Source organism: Carassius carassius, chromosome 17, assembly GCF_963082965.1.
Source record: "Carassius carassius chromosome 17, fCarCar2.1, whole genome shotgun sequence".
Classification (NCBI taxonomy): domain Eukaryota; kingdom Metazoa; phylum Chordata; class Actinopteri; order Cypriniformes; family Cyprinidae; genus Carassius; species Carassius carassius.
In genome coordinates this window covers 23,448,019-23,468,416 of record NC_081771.1, presented here as the reverse complement: position 1 = coordinate 23,468,416, position 20,398 = coordinate 23,448,019, and the positions used below count along the sequence as shown (strand labels likewise).

Here is a 20,398-nt window from a genome sequence, read left to right as displayed (position 1 = left end):
ATATACTCTTGCACATTGACCTAACAGCTCAATAAACAAAGGTAATTATCAAAAAAAAACAATTCTATGACAAATGTCTTTAAACTTCTGGTATTCTTCATTAAGGGTTCACACTAACGTAAGTGTAGCATTTAGTTTCAGTATTTATTTTTGGATATTTAGTATTTTGTGACAATTTCATGATACTACACAAAATTATTATTATTATTTATTTCGTTTATATATATATATATAATATATTATAATATATATATAAAATAATATTTCATATTGTTTTTAGTTAATACAATGTCTAAGTTAAAAATAGACTAAGAGTATTAAATGTCCAGTGCATGGAAGAGAGATAAGTGCCATCTTGGGGATGATTTTCAACAAAAAACAATTTTGGTGTGAAATTACAGAAAACCATCAAAGGGTTGAAGCAGCCCTTCTCTCACATTTGGCATAAATGAAGGCCCTCTATTAGAGCATCAGTGTCTTCATCATGCAGTGTTTTCTGACTCATTGTAGAGTGTAACTATGTCGTAAATGGCATAGCACTGGGGGAGGGGGGGGGGGGGTTCTCCCAGATGAAGTAGCTATAATTTGAAGAAACTGAAGATTTGAGATGTGAAAGCACATGCTTTATGAATCTTTCAGCTTTTTTCTTATTAATGACGTCTCAAATAACTTTCAGCTGGACTTCAGGTCAGCCTCCATCACATTGTTGTTGTTAGGGAGTTTGATCTTTGTTGGCAACCTTAATAAGCACCTTCCCCCTGAGAACAGCTAACTTCATGCCATCTTGATCCAGTCAAATCTGCTGCATCACAAAACTTGCATCTTCATGGGTATCACTTTGTGCCCCTAGCTGTGATGGCTCTGCTAACAGATTGAGGTCTTACTCACCTTGTCTTTCCCACTGTTGAGACACGGTATAATATGTTTTCCACCACTACATAATCATGAAGTGCTTCACACCAAAGCATTAACATTACATTTAGCAGACGCTTTTATCCAAAGCAATTTGAGGACAATAGAAACAATCAAAACCAACAAAAGTCATTACATTTCAAGGAACCCAGTGCTCTGGCTTTTTTTAAATTCCTGACCACCAACTTGAAATGCTCAAAAGCTGTTTAACAACACAGAAGGATGAAGAAGGATCTTCACTTCAGCGATTCCTTATAGAGGCATTCAGTCTTTGCTTTGGTGTTTCTCATCACTGGAAAGTTAAGAAAGGAGGAAAGGAAAGGAGGGAACTTGTGGGGCAAGTATGGTGACCCATACTCGGAATTTGTGCTCTGCATTTCACCCATCCAAGTACACACACAGACACACACACACACACAGCAGTGAGTAGTGAACACACACCCGGAGCAGTAGGCAGCCAATGCTGTGGCGCCGGGGGAGCAGTTGGGGGTACGGTGCCTTGCTCAAGGATCTCATCTCAGTCGCGGTATTGAGGGTGGAAAGAGCATTGGACATTCACTCACCCCACCCACGATTCTTCAATGAAAAATATATTGTCCACTGCTGTTGTAGTTTGACATCAAGGCCGTCCAGTCTAGCTTGCAGAGAATCTTGGCTTGCTGACTGACTTCTAAAAGCTGTGATGGAAAGAACTTAATCTGCCTTGGGTAACGGCATGGGCACTACCCATAATTCATCAAGAAGGCAGATTTAGAATGAGCCTTGTTGTGTATGGCTTGTTATAGGACATTGGCAGGAAATGCAGATTATGCTTCAAATGGATTATTATTTTTTGGGCTGCATCTCTAAAAGATTAATGGACTTTAATCAGGGTAGATACAAAATTACTATTATTATTTCATTTTTATTTTTTCGCAAATGTTAGCCATAAAGTCTAGACAAAGGGTTGTAATTGTGTTTTTGACTTTGTTGAAACATTGAAAATATGTTTTACCAAAGCAGTTCATGGTGGGCAACTTTGACAAACTTTATGTGAAATTTAAACGTAATATAATTAAGACTGTACAACCTGTTGAATGGATGTGCATTTTTCTCCATAACAGCCTCATTTTCATTTGCAAAGACTGAGGTCCATTCACATGACAGAAAATGTGTTCCAGCTCCATCTTAACTGCATATGGGATTACAAGTGCATTGTAAGTTTTTCTTTAGTTCTGGCTTGTTTTTACAGCTATTGTATGTCTGTGTGCAGAAAGCCAAATTGGGTCCAGGCAAAAAAAACATCACCACTTTGGATGACAATGGGTCCAGTTTACCCTCAAGGAGTCTGGATAGTGTCAAGCTCACAGACTTTAATTTCTTGGCAGTATTGGGAAAAGGCAGTTTTGGAAAGGTGAGTGTCCAATCACAATTATATGTAATAATAATTGCATAGCAGTTTTTACTCACAATTGTACAATTGGTACTCCGATATGGAGACAATTGCCCTTATCTACATTTTAAAAGGCACTATTACTCTTATTTAATTTACATTGATTGTTAAATCAACTGAATTGTAATCTTTTAATCATAAGTGTTGTAAATGCTTGCTTTTTTACCCATAAATTTAACCATATTAATACCAGTATTTATTTGTTTTTTATTGTTGTTTAAAATATATACTGTAGAAATGTTATACTGTGATTTTGGATGTTTCCTTTCTTGGCTTGGTTTTTCTGAAAAATGGGGCTAACCTAGTAGAATAAAAAAAATACAATTAAAAATAAAGATGTGTTTTCAAAACAACTTAGGTAAGACAAAATAATGCTTTTTCTTTCTCTGTGAAATTTAGTATATTTTTAGGTTTGATAATAACCCTCACTGGCAGTTTGAGCTTTTGATATTCTCCATACTCAGGTGATGCTGGCTGAGATGAAGTCTTCTGATGAACTATATGCTATAAAGATCCTGAAGAAGGATGTGGTCATCCAGGATGATGATGTTGAATGCACCATGGTGGAGAAGCGGGTTCTGGCTCAACAGGACAAACCTCCATTCCTCACCCAACTCCACTCCTGCTTTCAGACTGTGGTGAGGAACTCTGTCCATAAATTAACATTTATGCATTTGGTAGTAATTTCTACTCAAATAATTTACTTTCCATTCTCTGGTAATCAAACCCATGATGATCTACTGTTTTTGCAAGATTTGTATCTTTATCAGTCAAATATTCTGTAACTAGACACAGTTGGACTAGTAGACACAAAGGGTACTTTGTACTGATTTACAAGGGCATATCAACCATTATAGAAAATAAAAATGCATGTCTGGGGAGATAAACCTCTTGAATACAAATTTAATAATTTAGTAAAGTAAAGACAGCTAATAAAACATTTAGCCAGCCATACATAACTACCAACTGAGAACAAACAGAAGCCTCTGATAACAAGTCGTTATGGCTGTGGGCTAAATCGTAGTCCCACTAATGGCACTCACAAACCAAACATCCGCCTTTCAGCACATCAGAGTCTCTTAGAAGTACTATATAATGCTGATAGTTCACGTCCTCTTGCATAGACCCTTTCTACACAAAAAGTAAATCAATATATTGTTTTCTGTGAGTGAGTAAACAAGATGATTTTCACGTAACTTTTCACGTAACTTAGAAAGAGAAATTCTAGGCTACAAGCTCCAGTTCTCAAAAGTCCCGAGAACTAATGTTCTATATGTGTTTTATGGCCTTATTCAAGTGATTTAAGATTTTTAGTTTTTCACTAACCATGCATAAACATTGTTTTCTCAAAAACACAATCATGTACATACATGCTGCTCTCAATTTATTATAGCCCAATTTGTGCTGATTACAGTGGCATTAGACTTTAGCCATTTAGATGTTTATAAGCAACTTAAAATAAACACAAATGTTAGGGCATGACAAAACTTCTCCAGGCCCCAAAAATAGCCTTAGACCTCAGAGGGTTAAACCACATAGACACTGCATTACACCAAATACACAAAATAATGTTCTTTTTAGCAATGTCACCCCTTTAAGAACAGTTTTTTTTAAACACTAGGCATCACACACTTACATCGCACACAACTTTGTAAACAGCTACAGAAAAATTGGCCATCACTGGAACATAACACACACAAACAAAATAAAAAAAACATCATATACTACAGCATCTGTAGACTGGATGACATTCGGCAACTACTGTCAACTTTTCCAGACTGCAAATCGGGGCAAAATTTTTATCTAATCTAATGTCTAGAATTCTTTCTTGACTTATTCAGTGAGGTAGCGTTATTGATAACTTTCATTTGGTGAATAAACTTGTCCGTTGGTGGATTATTATAAGCTTTCACATATATTTTTGTTGGTCTGTAAAGGTTATTAATGACTTGTTGGATGTGGATGCAACGCATCTCTAGAGCAGATCTGCTTATGGCTGTGTCTCTTTAATTTTTCTTTCTGTCATAAAAACAGTGGTACTGTCATCTCACCATCAGAGATCAATATCGCCTGAGCAGTTTTTGTTTGCCTTTTTTCGACTCTTATGTACAGATTCTTATTTTTCTTCAAATACTCACAAAAACCATTCATTGTTTTTTGTTAATGTTCTTTGGCAACTGAAATAGACTTTATTTGCAAAATGTAGGGCCAATGTAAATATATAAATTTGGTTCCCCAGCCAAATGTATTTGCATTATTTTATTAGAAATATGTAAAGAGCAAAATATATTATACTGTAAAGCAGCATAAAGCTAAATAAAAAATAGGGCAATTACATAGATTTGAAATGATTTTACAGTTGGAATTTTTAGAAGTCTATTTTTTTCCTCATATTTTAAATGGTTTCCATAAATCAACAACATCAGTTTAAAAAAAAAAAAACACTGAAAAAAAAAAAACTCTGTGGCATTCTCGTTTTATTACATTTTAATAGTCACATTTAATTTCAATTATATCCGAAAAGATTTTATGCACAGAGCACTTATAGAAGATTTAAATAAAGACACCAATATAATTTTCAAGTAAGAAGCAAAAAAATAAGAATCTGTACATAAGAGTCGAAAAAAGGCAAACAAAAACTGCTCAGGCGATATTGATCTCTGATGGTGAGATGACAGTACCACTGTGTTTATGACAGAAAGAAAAATTTAAGAGACACAGCCATAAACAGATCTGCTCTAGAGATTCGTTGCATCCACATCCAACAAGTCATTAATAACCTTTACAGACCAACAAAAATATATGTAAAAGCTTATAATAATCCACCAACGGACAAGTTTATGTCAATGAATTCATTATTTATTCAAGAAAATTGTTCAAAAATGCTGATTCATCCAATAATGAAACAAGTAAAGTAGATTTATGAGTGAGTCATTGAATCATTGATTCAAACATGTTTTATTTTATTTTATTTTTTAATAATTGTAATATTAAAAATTGGTGTATTAAATATATTATATAAAAACTACTAGTCAAACGTTTTTGAACCGTAAGAATTACAAGGTTTGTGTTGTTTTGTTTTTGTTTTTTTTAATAAAGAAGTCTCTTCTGCTCACCAATCCTGCATTTATGTGATCCAAAGTACAACAAAAATAGTAACATTTTGAAATATTTTTGCAATTTAAAATAACTGCTTTCTATGTATGTATTTTAAAATGTAATTTATTCCTGTGATGAAAGGTGAATTTTACTCCAGTCTTCAGTGTAACATCATTATAATATTCTGATTTGCTGTTCAAAAAACATTATTATTATTATGCTGAAAATAGTAGTAATAAATAGTAATAAAGTCAGGTTTCTTTGATAGAAATTTCAAAAGAACAACATTTATGTGAAATAGAAATATTTTATAAGAAATGTCTTTATCATCACTTTTAAAAATTTTACAGATTCTTCCTAAATAAAGGTATTCATTTATGTAATCCCCCCCCCCCCAAAAAAAATGTTTTTGTATGGTGTATAATGTTACAAAAGCTTATTTTAGATAAATGCTGATCTTTCTATTCATCAATGAATCCCAAAAAATATACTCAAGTGTTTTAAATACTGATAATCATGATGATAATAATAATAAGAAGAAGAAGAAGAAGAAGAAGAAGAAGAAGAGGAAGAAGTTTCTTGAACATCAAATCAGCATATTAGAATGATGATACTGAAGACTGGATTAATTATGCTGAAAATTCAGCTTTGATCACAGGAATAATTTATATTTTAAATATATATTACAATAGAAATTTTACATTGTAAAAATATTTCACTATATTACTACTTTTGCTGTATTTTGGATCAAATAAATGTAGACTTGGTGAACAGAAGATAATTAAAAAATAATATAAAAAAATATTACTGTTCAAAAACTTTTGGACTGGTAGTGCATTTAAAAATGTCTAATAATTCATTCAAATTAACGAAACCCTTTTAAATAGACTGCAGCAAATTTTGTTTACTTCAGAATCGATGGAGAATCGTGATCTCTGTTTGAGACAAAAAAATTGTGATTCTCAATTTATACAGAATTGTGCAGCTCTAGCATGGACGAGTCTGAACTTTTACAAAGAATATCTCTTTGGGTTTGAGACTTTAGTCTTTGCAACTTAAGGGATCTTATCTATTCACAAACAGCTTGTAACACTCAAAAGAGCGAGGAAAACTTGAAATTGGATCATTTGACCACTTTAAACAACAGAAGTGCATTTTCACTGTGTTAAAATATACCTTTGCAATATATTGAAATAGGATTTTTCACTTTTAGACATACCCTTTCAGAAAAGAGCAGCATTAAAGTTTATCTGAACAGTTTTCTATGTTGTTTTTTATATGTTTTTGTCATAGGATCGTCTGTATTTCGTGATGGAGTATGTTAATGGTGGTGATCTGATGTACCACATTCAGCAAGTGGGCAAATTTAAGGAGCCACAAGCAGTGTAAGCCACTCTCTCATTGTGTTTATATGTCTTCAGTAGGTATATCTGGGTTTGGATTTTAAAGCATATATCACTCTATGTTTGCTTTTAGATTTAGGTGAATTTATGTAAAATAATCTGCTTGTTGCAGGTTCTATGCTGGAGAGATTGCTGTTGGGCTTTTTTTCTTGCACAAGAAAGGAGTCATATACAGGTAGGGTTGCCACCTTCAGAAGAGGTAAAATAAGGGACACAAACCTCAATAGTTTCAAAGTGTAATGTATTTGGCTTTAATCAGCAGATTAAAATTAAAGCAATAAAAATAAATAAATAAACAAACAATGACATTCTATATTAGTTTATTATTTGTATTTTATATTACTTTTTACACTTACTTGTCTTTCCACTAAAGAGTCCAAATAGTGTTACTTCTTGAATGTCCCATTTTAAAGAAAATGCTATGTGAATTCTATGATTTAAAGGAAAGTACACATTATCTTGTCAGATAATAATCGAATTATATATATATTTTTTTTTTACTCCAATAACCTGAATGTCAAGTTATTTGGTACGGGGTCGATGAGACAAGAGTCATTTAGATCCATTTCCTGCTTTATTGGTAAACAAGGTCAAATACAGGCAGGGTCGAATCAATAGCAAACAGGTATGGCACGACAAAACACAACAATAGTCCTTGATTGAGCATGGGTTGATGATCGGTGAACAGTATCCGGAGGGCAAGATGAAAGGGGAAATACTGGAACACGAGCAATTGCCAGGGTGAGGTGCACTCATAGTCCAAAACAGCAGGCAAAAGGGTCAATCCAAAGTATACGAGCAAGAATCAAAAACACGGAAAGACAGGCAAGGCAAGACTAGGAACACTGACAATGGCAAGTAGAATGTGTGATTAGGGGAGTGGCTGATGGGAAATGTACTGTAGTTTGAGGTGATGTGTAACAGTCTGTGTGTTGTGAGAGTCCGTAGTGGTGTAGTGTGAGAGTGTCCATGTGGTGGCTAGTGACCTCTGGTGGTGCCTGGACAGAAGGGCAGGCACCAGATTCCTAACATTATTTTACATTCTTAGACAGCTGTAAAGGTAATTTGTTTCTCTGTTGCATTAAAGAATATCATATTAACCTATTTGTAAAATGTGCTAAATATTGCCATGACTCATTTCAAATAACATTAATAAAATACCAAATCACTATATAAGCTCAACCTTCAACCAGTAATTCACTTAATTCTGTCTCTCTTTGGGAGCTATACCTAGTTATTTGGCTTGTTTTTCTTTGAGCGACTAAATTGGCCTAGGGAAATAAAGCAAACCGATGAGCTGACGTCAGCAGGAATAAAAGAGACAGAGTCCTTGTTTCAGGGAAAAAAAAACTGCACTTGCTTTTTACATGAACTAAAATGAATTACATTTTCATTGTGCTTATGTGTGGAGTTTGTTTAGATGTAATATATAAAAAAAAATTATATAGAAGTATTTAAACAGGAAGGCAAACATCTTTTTTGTGTAACCCCATACGGCAATTTTCAGAATCATCGTCTATAGTGATATACTGTTGTGTTATTTGTTATCACTTTCAGGGATCTGAAATTAGATAATGTCATGCTGGATGCAGAGGGTCATATTAAGATTGCAGACTTCGGTATGTGCAAGGAGAACATTGTGGAGGGTGTGACCACCCGTACATTTTGTGGAACGCCAGATTACATTGCTCCAGAGGTGAGTGACAGAGTGGGTTTTTTTTTTTTTTTTTTCATAGTGACACTGTCAACCATATTAGCAGTTTAAAAAGGAGACAGCATCTATTTAACCTTTCCTTTGAGCCATATGAATTCCAAATGACTCCCTATTGGTTGCAGCAAGTGGTTGATTTGACTGAAGTGTAAAATATACACTTAAAGGGTTTGTTCACCCAAATATTAAAATTATGTCATTAATGAACGAGTAGATCTTTCGTTTGTTATCTGGCTCGGCTCGGTGTTCATCTTCAGTTCTCTCTTCACAGCAGTTCAGTCAATGTACTGTTTGAGTAAACTAATTACTCCGGGATATTGGTTAGTTTTAACTCAGAGGGAGTGTCAGCCACATTGAAAAAGTTAGCAGCTTAAGTCATTTGTGGATTAATGCCTATTGGAGATGCGAACCGTTTCAAACGATTCAGTTCGATTTGGTGAACAGGTTCAAGAAGATCCGGTTACATCGAATGATTCATTCGCAAACTGGATATCACTAAACTGCAGTGCTATGAACGCACTCACAACAGACCCGAAAGAGAAGACAATGCTGAATAAAGTCGTAGTTTTTGCTATTTTTGGACCCAAATGTATTTTCGATGCTTCAAAAAATTCTAACTGACCCTCTGATGTCACATGGACTACTTTGAAGATGTTTTTATTACATTTCTGGACATGGACAGTTGACTGTACACACAGTTTCAATGGAGGGACAGAAAGCTCTCGGACTAAATTTTAAAATATCTTAAACTTTGTTCCAAAGATAAACGGAGGTCTTACGGGTTTGGAACGACATAAGGGTGAGTCATTAGTGACATAATTTTAATATTTGGGTGAACTAACCCTTTAAGTAACTATTTTGCCTTCTTATTTCAGATGCTACTGCCACATGCTACAGATTTTAACAATTCTAATTCAGGAGCAGCGACTTCATTTAATACTGTCAATCATTATTCAAGACTTTATAAACAGCTGCTACCTCCTGACCATGACATTTCTTTTGGCATTTGGCCACAATAATTTGATAATATTTTTCTATAGACATTTCACCTTTCAGAGGTGCTCTTAAGCGGAAGTTGTCATAGTTGGGAAAACTTGCATAGTTTTGAACAGAAACAACAACAAATATATTTTTTGTGCTCTAATAGCAAAATAATAAATCCACAATGGCATGTTTATCACTTTACAAAAAAAGGGGAAAATATAGAGAGAATGATTACATTGGTCAGAAGAGAGAAAGATGTCAAATTTGACATCAGTCTCTTAACAGCTGTATTAGAAACTAGTTTTCTGTACATTACATTAAAAAAAAGGAAACCACCACTTTTCAGTGCTTTCTTTCTTCCCTTTTTTCTTCATACAGATCTTTTCATATTCAGAGCAGAGCCTAGTGTGAAGCTGTCCTTATTTCTCTGTACCGAAGCTCTTCTCTTAACTTTTCTTCCCAGAACAGGCCTTAGCATGAAGATGCCTCCACACAAGTGACACATAAGCTCTTACAATGCAAGTTATCTTGGGAACATCAACACTTAATTTTTATTACCTTTATCTGCTTTAACATCCTCAGACACACATCTTCTCTCTCTTTTTCTTTCTCTCTCTGTCCCTCTCTGTTTTTTTTTTCCGCCCCCAAATATTTAAACTGTAGTGGCATGACATGACAGTGGGTGGCAGAGTTGTCTCCTACAGGAATTATTTAAAAGTCATGCTATAAAGGCAGCCACAATGGTTTTCGGACTTCTTTACACATGAAAAGGCAGACCCTTTGTATCTATATTTTGCTAAACAAACCCTCCCACATAACCAGACCTAGATTACTGGTGAATTTTTGAGAAAGGCTGTCAAAGTTTGTATATTAATGTCCTTGTCATCCTTATAAAATTCCTACCAGCTCTATGACTAGAATCTGTGAGGGGTTTTTATAAAAATTACTAGAAATCAAAGCAACACTGTTTCGTGTGTGTGTGTGTGTGTGTGTGTGTGTGTGTGTGTGTGTGTGTGTGTGTGTGTGTGTGTGTGTGTGTCCAAACAGATATACTGTAGCACATGCACAGTTTTACTTTCTGAAGCTGCAAAATTAAAATAAAAAAGTGTGTGTGTATTCGTGTGTATATTAGTGGACATTTTTCCTCCACCCTTTTTTGAGAGCATTACTCTCTCTCTTTCTGTCTCTTTTGCTGACCTTCATATTATGCAGGGGTAATGCATGTTATCTGGGAACATGTTGCTGCATGTTAACTTGAGTGTAAAGTATGTCAAAGGTAGAGCAGCAGTAACACATGGCTAACCATATAATTGTAACATTTGTTTTCTTACTGAGGACCTCCCAATGAGTTCATAAAATAAGCTAATTACAATTTGGTCTGTCTCTTGCATTGTCAAAATATTGTTGTATGTTTATTTTTTTCTCCTCAGTAATTGTTTAATCTGAATTTGACATTTGCGCTGCACTCCTCAATTAGCCTGTGTGTATATGGGATGTGTAGTTACGATTAGGGATAGGATTTATTTAGTGTGTGTGTGGTCCTCTGTATTTTATGGTGGCAGAGACAGCTCAACACGCTGCTACTTAAGAAAACACATGCAAATTGAAAAAACATCAGCAAGTTTAGAAAACATCTTCATCAGTTTGACAACACAAGTGTTGCAAATCATCACAACACATGCATATAACAAAACGCGCTGCAAATCCTTCACAACACATGCATATAACGAAACGACCTGCAAATCATCACAACACATGCATATAGGGAAACGCGCTACAAATCATCACAACACATGCATATAGGGAAACGCGCTACAAATCATCACAACACATGCATATAGCAAAACGCGCTACAAATCCTCACAACACTTGCATACAACGAAACGCGCTGCATATACTTCACAACACATGCATACAACGAAACGCGCTGCAAATCATCACAACACATGCATACAACGAAACGCGCTGCAAATACTTCACAACACATGCATATAACGAAACGCGCTGCAAATACTTCACAACACATATAAATTAAGAAACACTGCAATTCCTCACAGCACATACACATTAAGAAACAATTAATGAAGCATTGCAAATTTATTTTCATTAACCTTGAAATTATGTTTAGTTGAGAATATTAAAGTTAGCCATCTTAAGTAACGTTTTACATTTAATCATGTAATTATTCAGCTTATTTAGGCTAATAATATCCAAAAGATAAAGGAATTTTAAAAAACACCATAAAAAAAAAAATAACTCAACTCCACTGACCAGTAGCCACTGCACGATAAGCAAATCCAAGTCGGGTCCGACACTTTTTGAGGTCTCCTTGAAACATTTCCATTGTGGTCAGTGCTATTTGCAGCGTGTTTGTTAATTGCATGTGTTGTGATGATTTGCAGCGCGTTTTGTTAATGCATGTGTTGTGAGGATTTGCAGCGTTTCTTTATATGTATGTGTTGTGATTATTTGCAGCGCGTTTCGTTATATGCATGTGTTGTGATGATTTGCAGCTCGTTTCGTTATATGCATGTGTTGTGAAGGATTTGCAGCGCGTTTTGTTATATGCATGTGTTGTGATGATTTGCAGCTCGTTTCGTTATATGCATGTGTTGTGAAGGATTTGCAGCGCGTTTTGTTATATGCATGTGTTGTGATGATTTGCAACACTTGTGTTGTCAAACTGATGAAGATGTTTTCTTCATTTGCTGATGTTTTTTCAATTTGCATGTGTTTTCTTAAGTTGCAGCGTGTTGAGCTGTCTCGGCCACCGTAGTATTTTGTAATAGGATATTTAACATCCAGTGCCACGAACAAAACCTTGAGCGGCTACAGCCATGATCTAGAACTGTCACATAGTGTTAGTGTGATGTCAAATACAAACACACACGCACTGAATGTGCTGTGAACTGCATCAGCCAAGAAAGCTGACTGCATGCTGTATAAGCTGGGTGAAATTTTGTTATATACGGCAAAAAAAAGCGTGTTTTCATTATTAATATTTTTAAGTCACACCCTCATACTTTCTTACACACCGCAAACTGAGCTTTAGTTGCAGTCTTGCTTGGTTTATTAAACAAAATAACATTTTAGGTTTTGTTGTACATCTGGGACCCTTTCCTGTTAAAGAATTACTAAATTTAGTGCTTTGAAAAATTAAGTACACAGTATGGTGATATACTGTACCAAGGTCATATAATTTAACAAATACCAATATTATCTAACAAAAAATATGCCTTACCTTACACAAAATTTGTGAATCAGTTTTGTTTATTTGGTGTTTAAATATTTTGACTGGAAAACAGAAAAATACAATACAGTATATTTTCATAATTTATTTATTAGATGTGTGCCTCCAGATGGGATGGGGATTATGGGAAAAACTTGGTTGCTAGTATGCTAAACTTTAATAGTAATCGTTAGGGGGGTTTGTGCTGTCTCTTTTCAGATAATAGCTTATCAGCCTTATGGCCGTTCTGTGGACTGGTGGGCTTATGGAGTCCTGCTGTACGAGATGCTGGCGGGACAGGTGAGTACAGATGTGTACAACCATCAAGTCCTAAACTGGCGACTCTTATCTTCTGCCAGTATTAAAATACAGGTGTGGCTTTGTTGTTATACAGTTTGTAGTGGTATGTGCTTGTTTACTTTTAAACATAATTTAACAGAAATGATCCACATAAGATATTGACACCAGCTGTTGTACCCACAGATGATCTCTGGGTAAAAATACACATCTTCTCTTCACATCCACAACAATTTATTTTAATAAATTGAAATCAAACATATAGTAACATTTGTCAGTGAAATATAATGGTACTTCATTATATACTAAGATACACTTTTATAGTATTTAAATGGTGCTATAATGTCCTTTAAATTAAGTTTGTAATGATATACTGGTATGACGATATACCATGATATAAACATGTACGATTATCATACCGTGTACATTTGCTTATCTACGGTATTGGGAGAAAATAACAGATGCAGAATCTCACCTGCGCCTATGCAACACCTTTCCACTTAACTGTTCTCTTGCTCCACCCACACGTACAGCGGAGACAACAGCAGAGACAGAGGCTATCTCTAATCTCTATCCCACGTCAAAATATGAGTTCAAACTGGCACTAGTATGGGAATATAAAATAAGAATTTTATATAGAACAGACGAATGCTTATTTGTCATCGAGGGTAGACACAGTTTGCAAAAACTGTGGTCGGAAAAGTGGCTGCAAAATGAGGAAACGCATCAAACATGTTTTCTTATTAAAAATATCATCCCTCAGTGCAGATACAGCTATGTCCCATTTATAATTTAAGATTAAAGCATTATGATTGCTGTGATGCGGAGTGAATCCCAGAATCCAGTCATGACAATGAATTTACAGTAGCTAGCTACAATGCAGATGTCTCATTAATGTGCGATTTGATGGATTGATGAATAAATCAAAAACCAAGCTGTAAAATAATGACATCATTTTATTTGAGAAAACCACTTTCAAAAACAAATACATTATGTATGTCAAAGCTCTTCACTACAACTTGTTAAAATAAAAGTCTGCTTTTTAACTGGAAGAAATTGACAGAAATTACGATTGTACTATAATGTAGCCTACTTCTAAAATAATAATAATAATTTACATAAACATTTTTAAGGAATATATATTTTTCCCCTCATTTTAATTTAGTAAATCTCTGTTGTGCAGCCCTTTGCGAAAACATAGAGTAAAGGTTTTAAAACATTAATTAAATTGTTACATTTTTATGCAGTATATTTCTATTAAATCATAAAAGTGCAGAATCTATATACAGAAACCAGAATTTATTAATTTGTATGTAGAATTAATGATAAATGTAAGTTATTAAACTAATAAATTATCAGTGATTACATTTTCTTGTTTTTGATTAATGAAATTTGAATAAACAAATGCTTTCAAACATTTGTTCAACCAAAAAAAAAAATTTAGTTGTTTAAAACCGTATACCGTGAAACTGTATAACCGTGATATTTTCTGAGATGATTATAATACTGTGAAAATCTCCTGTTACAACCCTAACAATACCAACATTTACACTACGGGGCCATTTAATGCTTGAATCTGATTGGCTGACGAACGTTCTGAGGTGTGCAGTTATTTTCTGGGAAACGCACGACGAATGTAGTTCCAGGCAGCTCTCTTGACCGCGTTACAGTTCCATATCACTTCGCAAAGTAAAACTGTAATAACGGTCACACAGTTTGCACAAAAAGGTGTTATAAGGCGCTGCCCTGACGATTTTATCAGTAAGCCTATATAGTGTAGCAACTTAAAGGCTACACATGACACTTCTCACTAGCGAGGTAAACAGCGCTGTTTAGAGACACTACAGCAGAAGAACGTTTAGAGATGCACAGAGGTACGTTAGCCTAATTCACACAAGCTCTCTCTCTCTCTTTCTTTCTCTCTTTGTATGTCTCTGTCGCTCTTGCTCTCTTTTTAATAACTTCATTAATAACTGCATTAGAATGCTATTAAAGGCTTAAGCCTCCATTACCAGCTTTAAAATTATATTAATATCATGTGATCGATGTCTTGAGGTGTGGTAACCGTAGTATAAGCTGAATAATTGACTCCGGGTGGTTGAATTATTAGAAAAATAATGCACACCCGAGGTGTGCTTCGCGTCGTGGCTGCATCACCACCTCGGGTGTGCATACATTTTCTAGTAATTCAACAGCCCGTCGTCAGTCATTCCTTACATAATCACTTTGTGCAAACATAATGATCTTTTATATTTGTTTTCCTCATGGTATATTTTATACTACTGTAACTGTACTTTTTGTAAGAGTGAGGTTAAGGTAAATTCTTAATGCCACATTGTGCAAGATTTTAACAACTGACATATCAGGATAAATGCTTAATAATCTTAAAAAAAATGTGTTTCTCTTCTCAGCCTCCATTTGATGGTGAGGATGAAGATGAACTTTTCCAGTCCATTATGGAGCACAACGTCTCCTACCCTAAATCCATGTCCAAAGAAGCAGTTTCCATCTGCAAAGGGGTAAGTCTCTCACATAAAAACACAATGTTCTAGGTTGTAGTGCCAAACTGAACCAGTACCAGGAAAACCAGGAACAGTATTGCTCTCTAGTTGGTTAATAACAAGGACCCAAAATTCACTAGTACATTATTTGGTAACACTTTAGAATAAGGTTCAATTAATTAGTGTTAGTTAACTACTTTAGTTAACATGAACTAAGCAAGAATAACCTCAACCTCAATAACCTCAGCCCATCTCTTTTAGAGAACTATAGACCAGTTTCCCTTCTTCCTTTCATTGCAAAAACACTTGAACGAGCTGTGTTCAACCAAGTCTCTACATTTCTCACACACAACAACCTCCTTGACAGCAACCAATCTGGCTTCAGAAGTGGACATTCAACTGAGACGGCCTTGCTCTCAGTTGTTGAAGCTCTAAGACTGGCAAGAGCAGAATCCAAATCTTCAGTACTTATCCTGCTTGATCTGTCCGCTGCTTTTGACACGATTAACCACCAGATCCTCCTATCAACCCTACTGACAAAAGGCATCTCAGGGACCACACTTCAATGGTTTGAGTCTTACCTATCAGATAGGTCCTTCAAAGTATCTTGGAGAAGTGAGGTGTCCAAGTCACAACATCTAACTACTGGGGTGCCTCAGGGCTCAGTTCTTGGACCACTTCTCTTCTCTGTCTACATGGCATCATTAGGTTCTGTCATTCAGAAACATGGCTTTTCATACCACTGCTATGCTGATGACACTAAACTCTACCTCTCATTCCATCCTGATGATCCAACGGTAGCTATCAGCATCTCAGCTTGTCTAACAGACATTTCTTCCTGGATGATGGACCATCACCTTCAACTTAACCTTGCCAAGACAGAACTGTTTGTGATTCCAGCAAACCCATCATTTCATCACAATTTCACCATCAAGTTAGGCACATCAACCATAACTCCTTCAAAAACAGCTAGAAGCCTTGTAGTTATGATTGATGATCAGCTGACTTTCTCAGACCACATTTCTAAAACTGTCCGATCCTGCAGATTTGCTTTATTCAACATCAAGAAGATCAAGCCCTTTCTTTCGGAACATGCTGCACAACTTCTTGTTCAAGCTCTTGTTCTGTCCAGGCTGGACTATTGCAATGCTCTCTTGGCAGGTCTTCCAGCCAATTATATCAAACCTTTACAATTAATTCAGAACGCGGCAGCAAGATACATTTTTAATGAGCCAAAAAGAATACACGTCACACCTCGCATAAAATTCAAGGCATTGATGTTTGCCTACAAATCTACCACTGGCTCTGCACCCATTTACCTAAATTTGTTACTTCAGACTTATGTGCCCTCTAGAAGCTTGCGTTCTGCAAGTGAACGTCGCTTGATTGTGCCATCCCAAAGAAGCACAAAGTCACTTTTACGGACTTTTAAATTAAATGTTCTCTCCTGGTGGAATGACCTCCCCAACTCAATCCGGGCAGCTGAGTCCTTAGCCATCTTCAAGAATCGACTTAAAACACATCTCTTCCATCTTTATTTGACCCTCTTACTTTAACACTCACTATTCTATTTCTATTCTTAAAAAAAATCTAACTACCTTTCTAATCTCTCTAATTGTATGTGTGTGTGTGTATGTGTAAAGATCTCTAACACTAGCTTGCTCTATTCTTTTTTTATTCTATCTGTTTTCTTTTTATTTATTATATTATTTAAAATCCCATGCTACGTGTACTGTGTTAACCTAACTGAGACTTGTTAATATAAGTTGTGTTATAAGTTGTGGCCTAATGGTTAGAGAGTCGGACTCGCAATTGAAGGGTTGTGAGTCGAGTCTCGGGCCGGCAGGAATTGTGGGTGGGGGGAGTGCTTGTACAGAGCTCTCTCCACCCTCAATACCACAACTTAGCTGCCCTTGAGCAAGGCATTGAACCCCCAACTGCTCCCCGGGCGCCGCAGCATAAATGGCTGCCCACTGCTCCAGGTGTGTGTTCACAGTGTGTGTGTGTGTTCACTGCTCTGTGTGTGTGCACTTCGGATGGGTTAAATGCAGAGCACGAATTCTGAGTATGGGTCACCATACTTGGCTGAATGTCACGTCACTTTCACTTTCACTTATAAATCATTGCTCTTTTTGTTGTTTTTGATTGCTTCCACTGTCCTCATCTGTAAGTCGCTTTGGATAAAAGCATCTGCTAAATGAATAAATGTAAGAATAATCCTTCTAGAGCATTTAATAATCTTAGTTATTGTTAATTTAAATATTTACTAATGCATTATTCAAATTAAAAGTTGTGCTTGGTAAAATTAATTAATACACTGTGAATTAGCATGAACTAATGAATAACTGTATTTTCAATAACTAACATTAACAAAGATTATAAATACATTAATAAATGTATTGTTCATTGTTAGTTAATGTTATTTACGTAATACATTAACTGATGGAACCTTATTCTTAAGTGTTACCCATTTTTCTTCTATTTTAATCTTTAATCTTTGCCTTTAAAATAGTTGAAGTCTTCTTGACTTAATCGTTACAAAGTTTGCATTCTCCAGAACAATGGATGTATGTTTTCTGAAACCAGAAACCAAAAGTTTAGGAGCTCATTTCATACCTGACAAATGAGGAGGATATATCTCCAAAAAAGACATTCCAAAAACCAGGTTATTAGGTTCCAATGAATCCAAGATAATACAGAAATGCACTGACATTTGATATCTTAAATTACATTCATTGAATGTTACTCAAATACAGTATAACAAAAACATTTATTTTGTAATGTTATCACTTCTTGTTATTCCTTATATAACATGAATCTGCTCAGAAATTCACTGCCCATCAGAAATTCACTGCAGGAGCTGATTCAATTTAGATAAAAGCACACGAACCCCGGTTTAATTTTTAATAAAAGTCTTATCAGTGTTCAGGTTTTGTTTGCTGTGCATGCAGTGTGTTGTTATTAGATTCAACTTCAGTCTGACTAAAGACCAAAACTTAAACTATTTTGCCTTACCAGATTTTTTAAATGAGAGTGAAACAGACCTCCTTTCTCCTTTCCAGACCTCATCTCTTTTTCTTTGACCACTTTGGTAAATCAGAAATATGTAATTTTCATCATTTTTATTAACTAACATCAATGAAGACATGAATAGATTTCTTACTTTCGCTTTAATATAATTTCCAGAACATCTCTCAATATTTTGTTTTATGAGATTCCTGTAAGCTACATCCCTGACAAACAAAAAATACTCTGGCAGTGCCATGGTAAAGTGATGGTATCAGTTACCACCACCAAAGTTCTAAATCAACCTGTCCTCCAACCAATATGCTTGTATAGGTCGTTTGTCCAAATCCTGAAATATGACCCATCAGAGCGTATACTATAATTGCGCCCCTATCGGCAAAAGGTCGGTTTCATATTAATGTTTTGTACTCTTTTATTTGCGTTGTAATTTGAGTTTCGTTTAGCTCAGTTGGTAGAGTATTGCATTATACAATTATATGTACGCTATCATGGGTTCGATCCCAGAGAACGGATGTGCTCGTAAAATGTATATGCTCAATAAGTCATAATTTTGCATGATTTCTGTGAGGGGTAGGTTTAGGGGTGGGGTTAGGTGTGGTCATTCGAACGAATAAGCCACCTAGTAAAATATGTACGAATTACTGTGAGATCGGTGTAAAAAGTCCACACATTGCATTTAAATAAACGCGCATTTTAATTGGCAATGACGTTATACGTCATTTCATGACGACAGATGCAACACATCACTTTCATTATTTTTACACCTGCTAGAGGGCGATTAACTTTAAAATGTAAATATAGGTCATAATAAGGTGCCTATATGGTCGTTTTTTGTTGTAGGACAGGCTCTTCTAAATTCATGGACTATGTTATTTATGGATAAAAATAACAGATGTGTTTTATAATGTAGCACATTCTGTATACTGTTCGAAAAGATTACAATATGAAGAAAGAATTGTTAATAGAACATCTCAAATTTTGTTGTATTCGGTGCTCATTACACTGTTGTGTAATCTTTTATTACAGACAAATTAAATTTTCGAAATTTTCGAAATACCGTATTTTCCGGACTATAAGTCACACTTTTTTTCATTGTTTGGCTGGTCCTGCGACTTATAGTCAGGTGTGACTTATTTATCAAAATTAATTTGACATGAACCGAGAGAAATGAACCAAGAGAAAACATTACCGTCTACAGCCGCCAGAGGGCGCTCTATGCTGTTCAGTGCTCCTGTAGTCTACACTAAGCAGCATAGAGCGCCCTCTCGCGGCTGTAGACGGTAATGTCTCTTGGTTCTTGGTTTTTTTTTTTAATTAAAGAAATTGGATGAAAATATACAATCACCTTCAGGAGAACTTTAACAAATAAAGAAGATAGAGGAGAAGAGGAGAAATAAAGGAGAAATAAAACACAATAAAGTGGTATGTAGCATACAATCAAGAGAGAGAGAGAGAGGAAGAAAAAAAATCTATATAATAATAATAATAATAAAATAAATAAATACACAAATGCATTTTAAACCAATGAAGGAAAGCTATCTAAGCTTAATCAGTCAATAGAAAAACATTTTTCATATAAATCCAAAAACCTGACACATTTTTTATTGTTAGTTAAACAAAAATATTTGAGCAGTGAGTCAACCTCAATCAGGAAATGTGAAAAAGTAGGAATTGAGCCCATAAATTTTGGCTTATGGATGAAAAATTTGCCGAACAAAATAAAAAAGTTGAATATATACTGGCAGATTCAGAGTAATAACAGATAATATCTTTCAAGCTAAAAGATTGTGCAAAGATAGGGGG

The 20,398-nt window shown here is 35.2% G+C and overlaps 1 protein-coding gene across 1 annotated transcript in view; it reads left to right on the top strand.

The window, feature by feature from the left end:
• The window catches only part of prkcaa (protein kinase C, alpha, a), a 164,182-nt gene that overhangs the window by 131,041 nt on the left and 12,743 nt on the right, over positions 1 to 20,398 (top strand). The window contains exons 9-15 of the mRNA XM_059571311.1: positions 2,165 to 2,305; positions 2,809 to 2,982; positions 6,737 to 6,828; positions 6,959 to 7,021; positions 8,404 to 8,542; positions 12,990 to 13,070; positions 15,479 to 15,586. Coding sequence (XP_059427294.1) covers positions 2,165 to 2,305; positions 2,809 to 2,982; positions 6,737 to 6,828; positions 6,959 to 7,021; positions 8,404 to 8,542; positions 12,990 to 13,070; positions 15,479 to 15,586 — 798 coding nt within the window. The remainder of the gene's footprint in view (positions 1 to 2,164; positions 2,306 to 2,808; positions 2,983 to 6,736; positions 6,829 to 6,958; positions 7,022 to 8,403; positions 8,543 to 12,989; positions 13,071 to 15,478; positions 15,587 to 20,398) is intronic.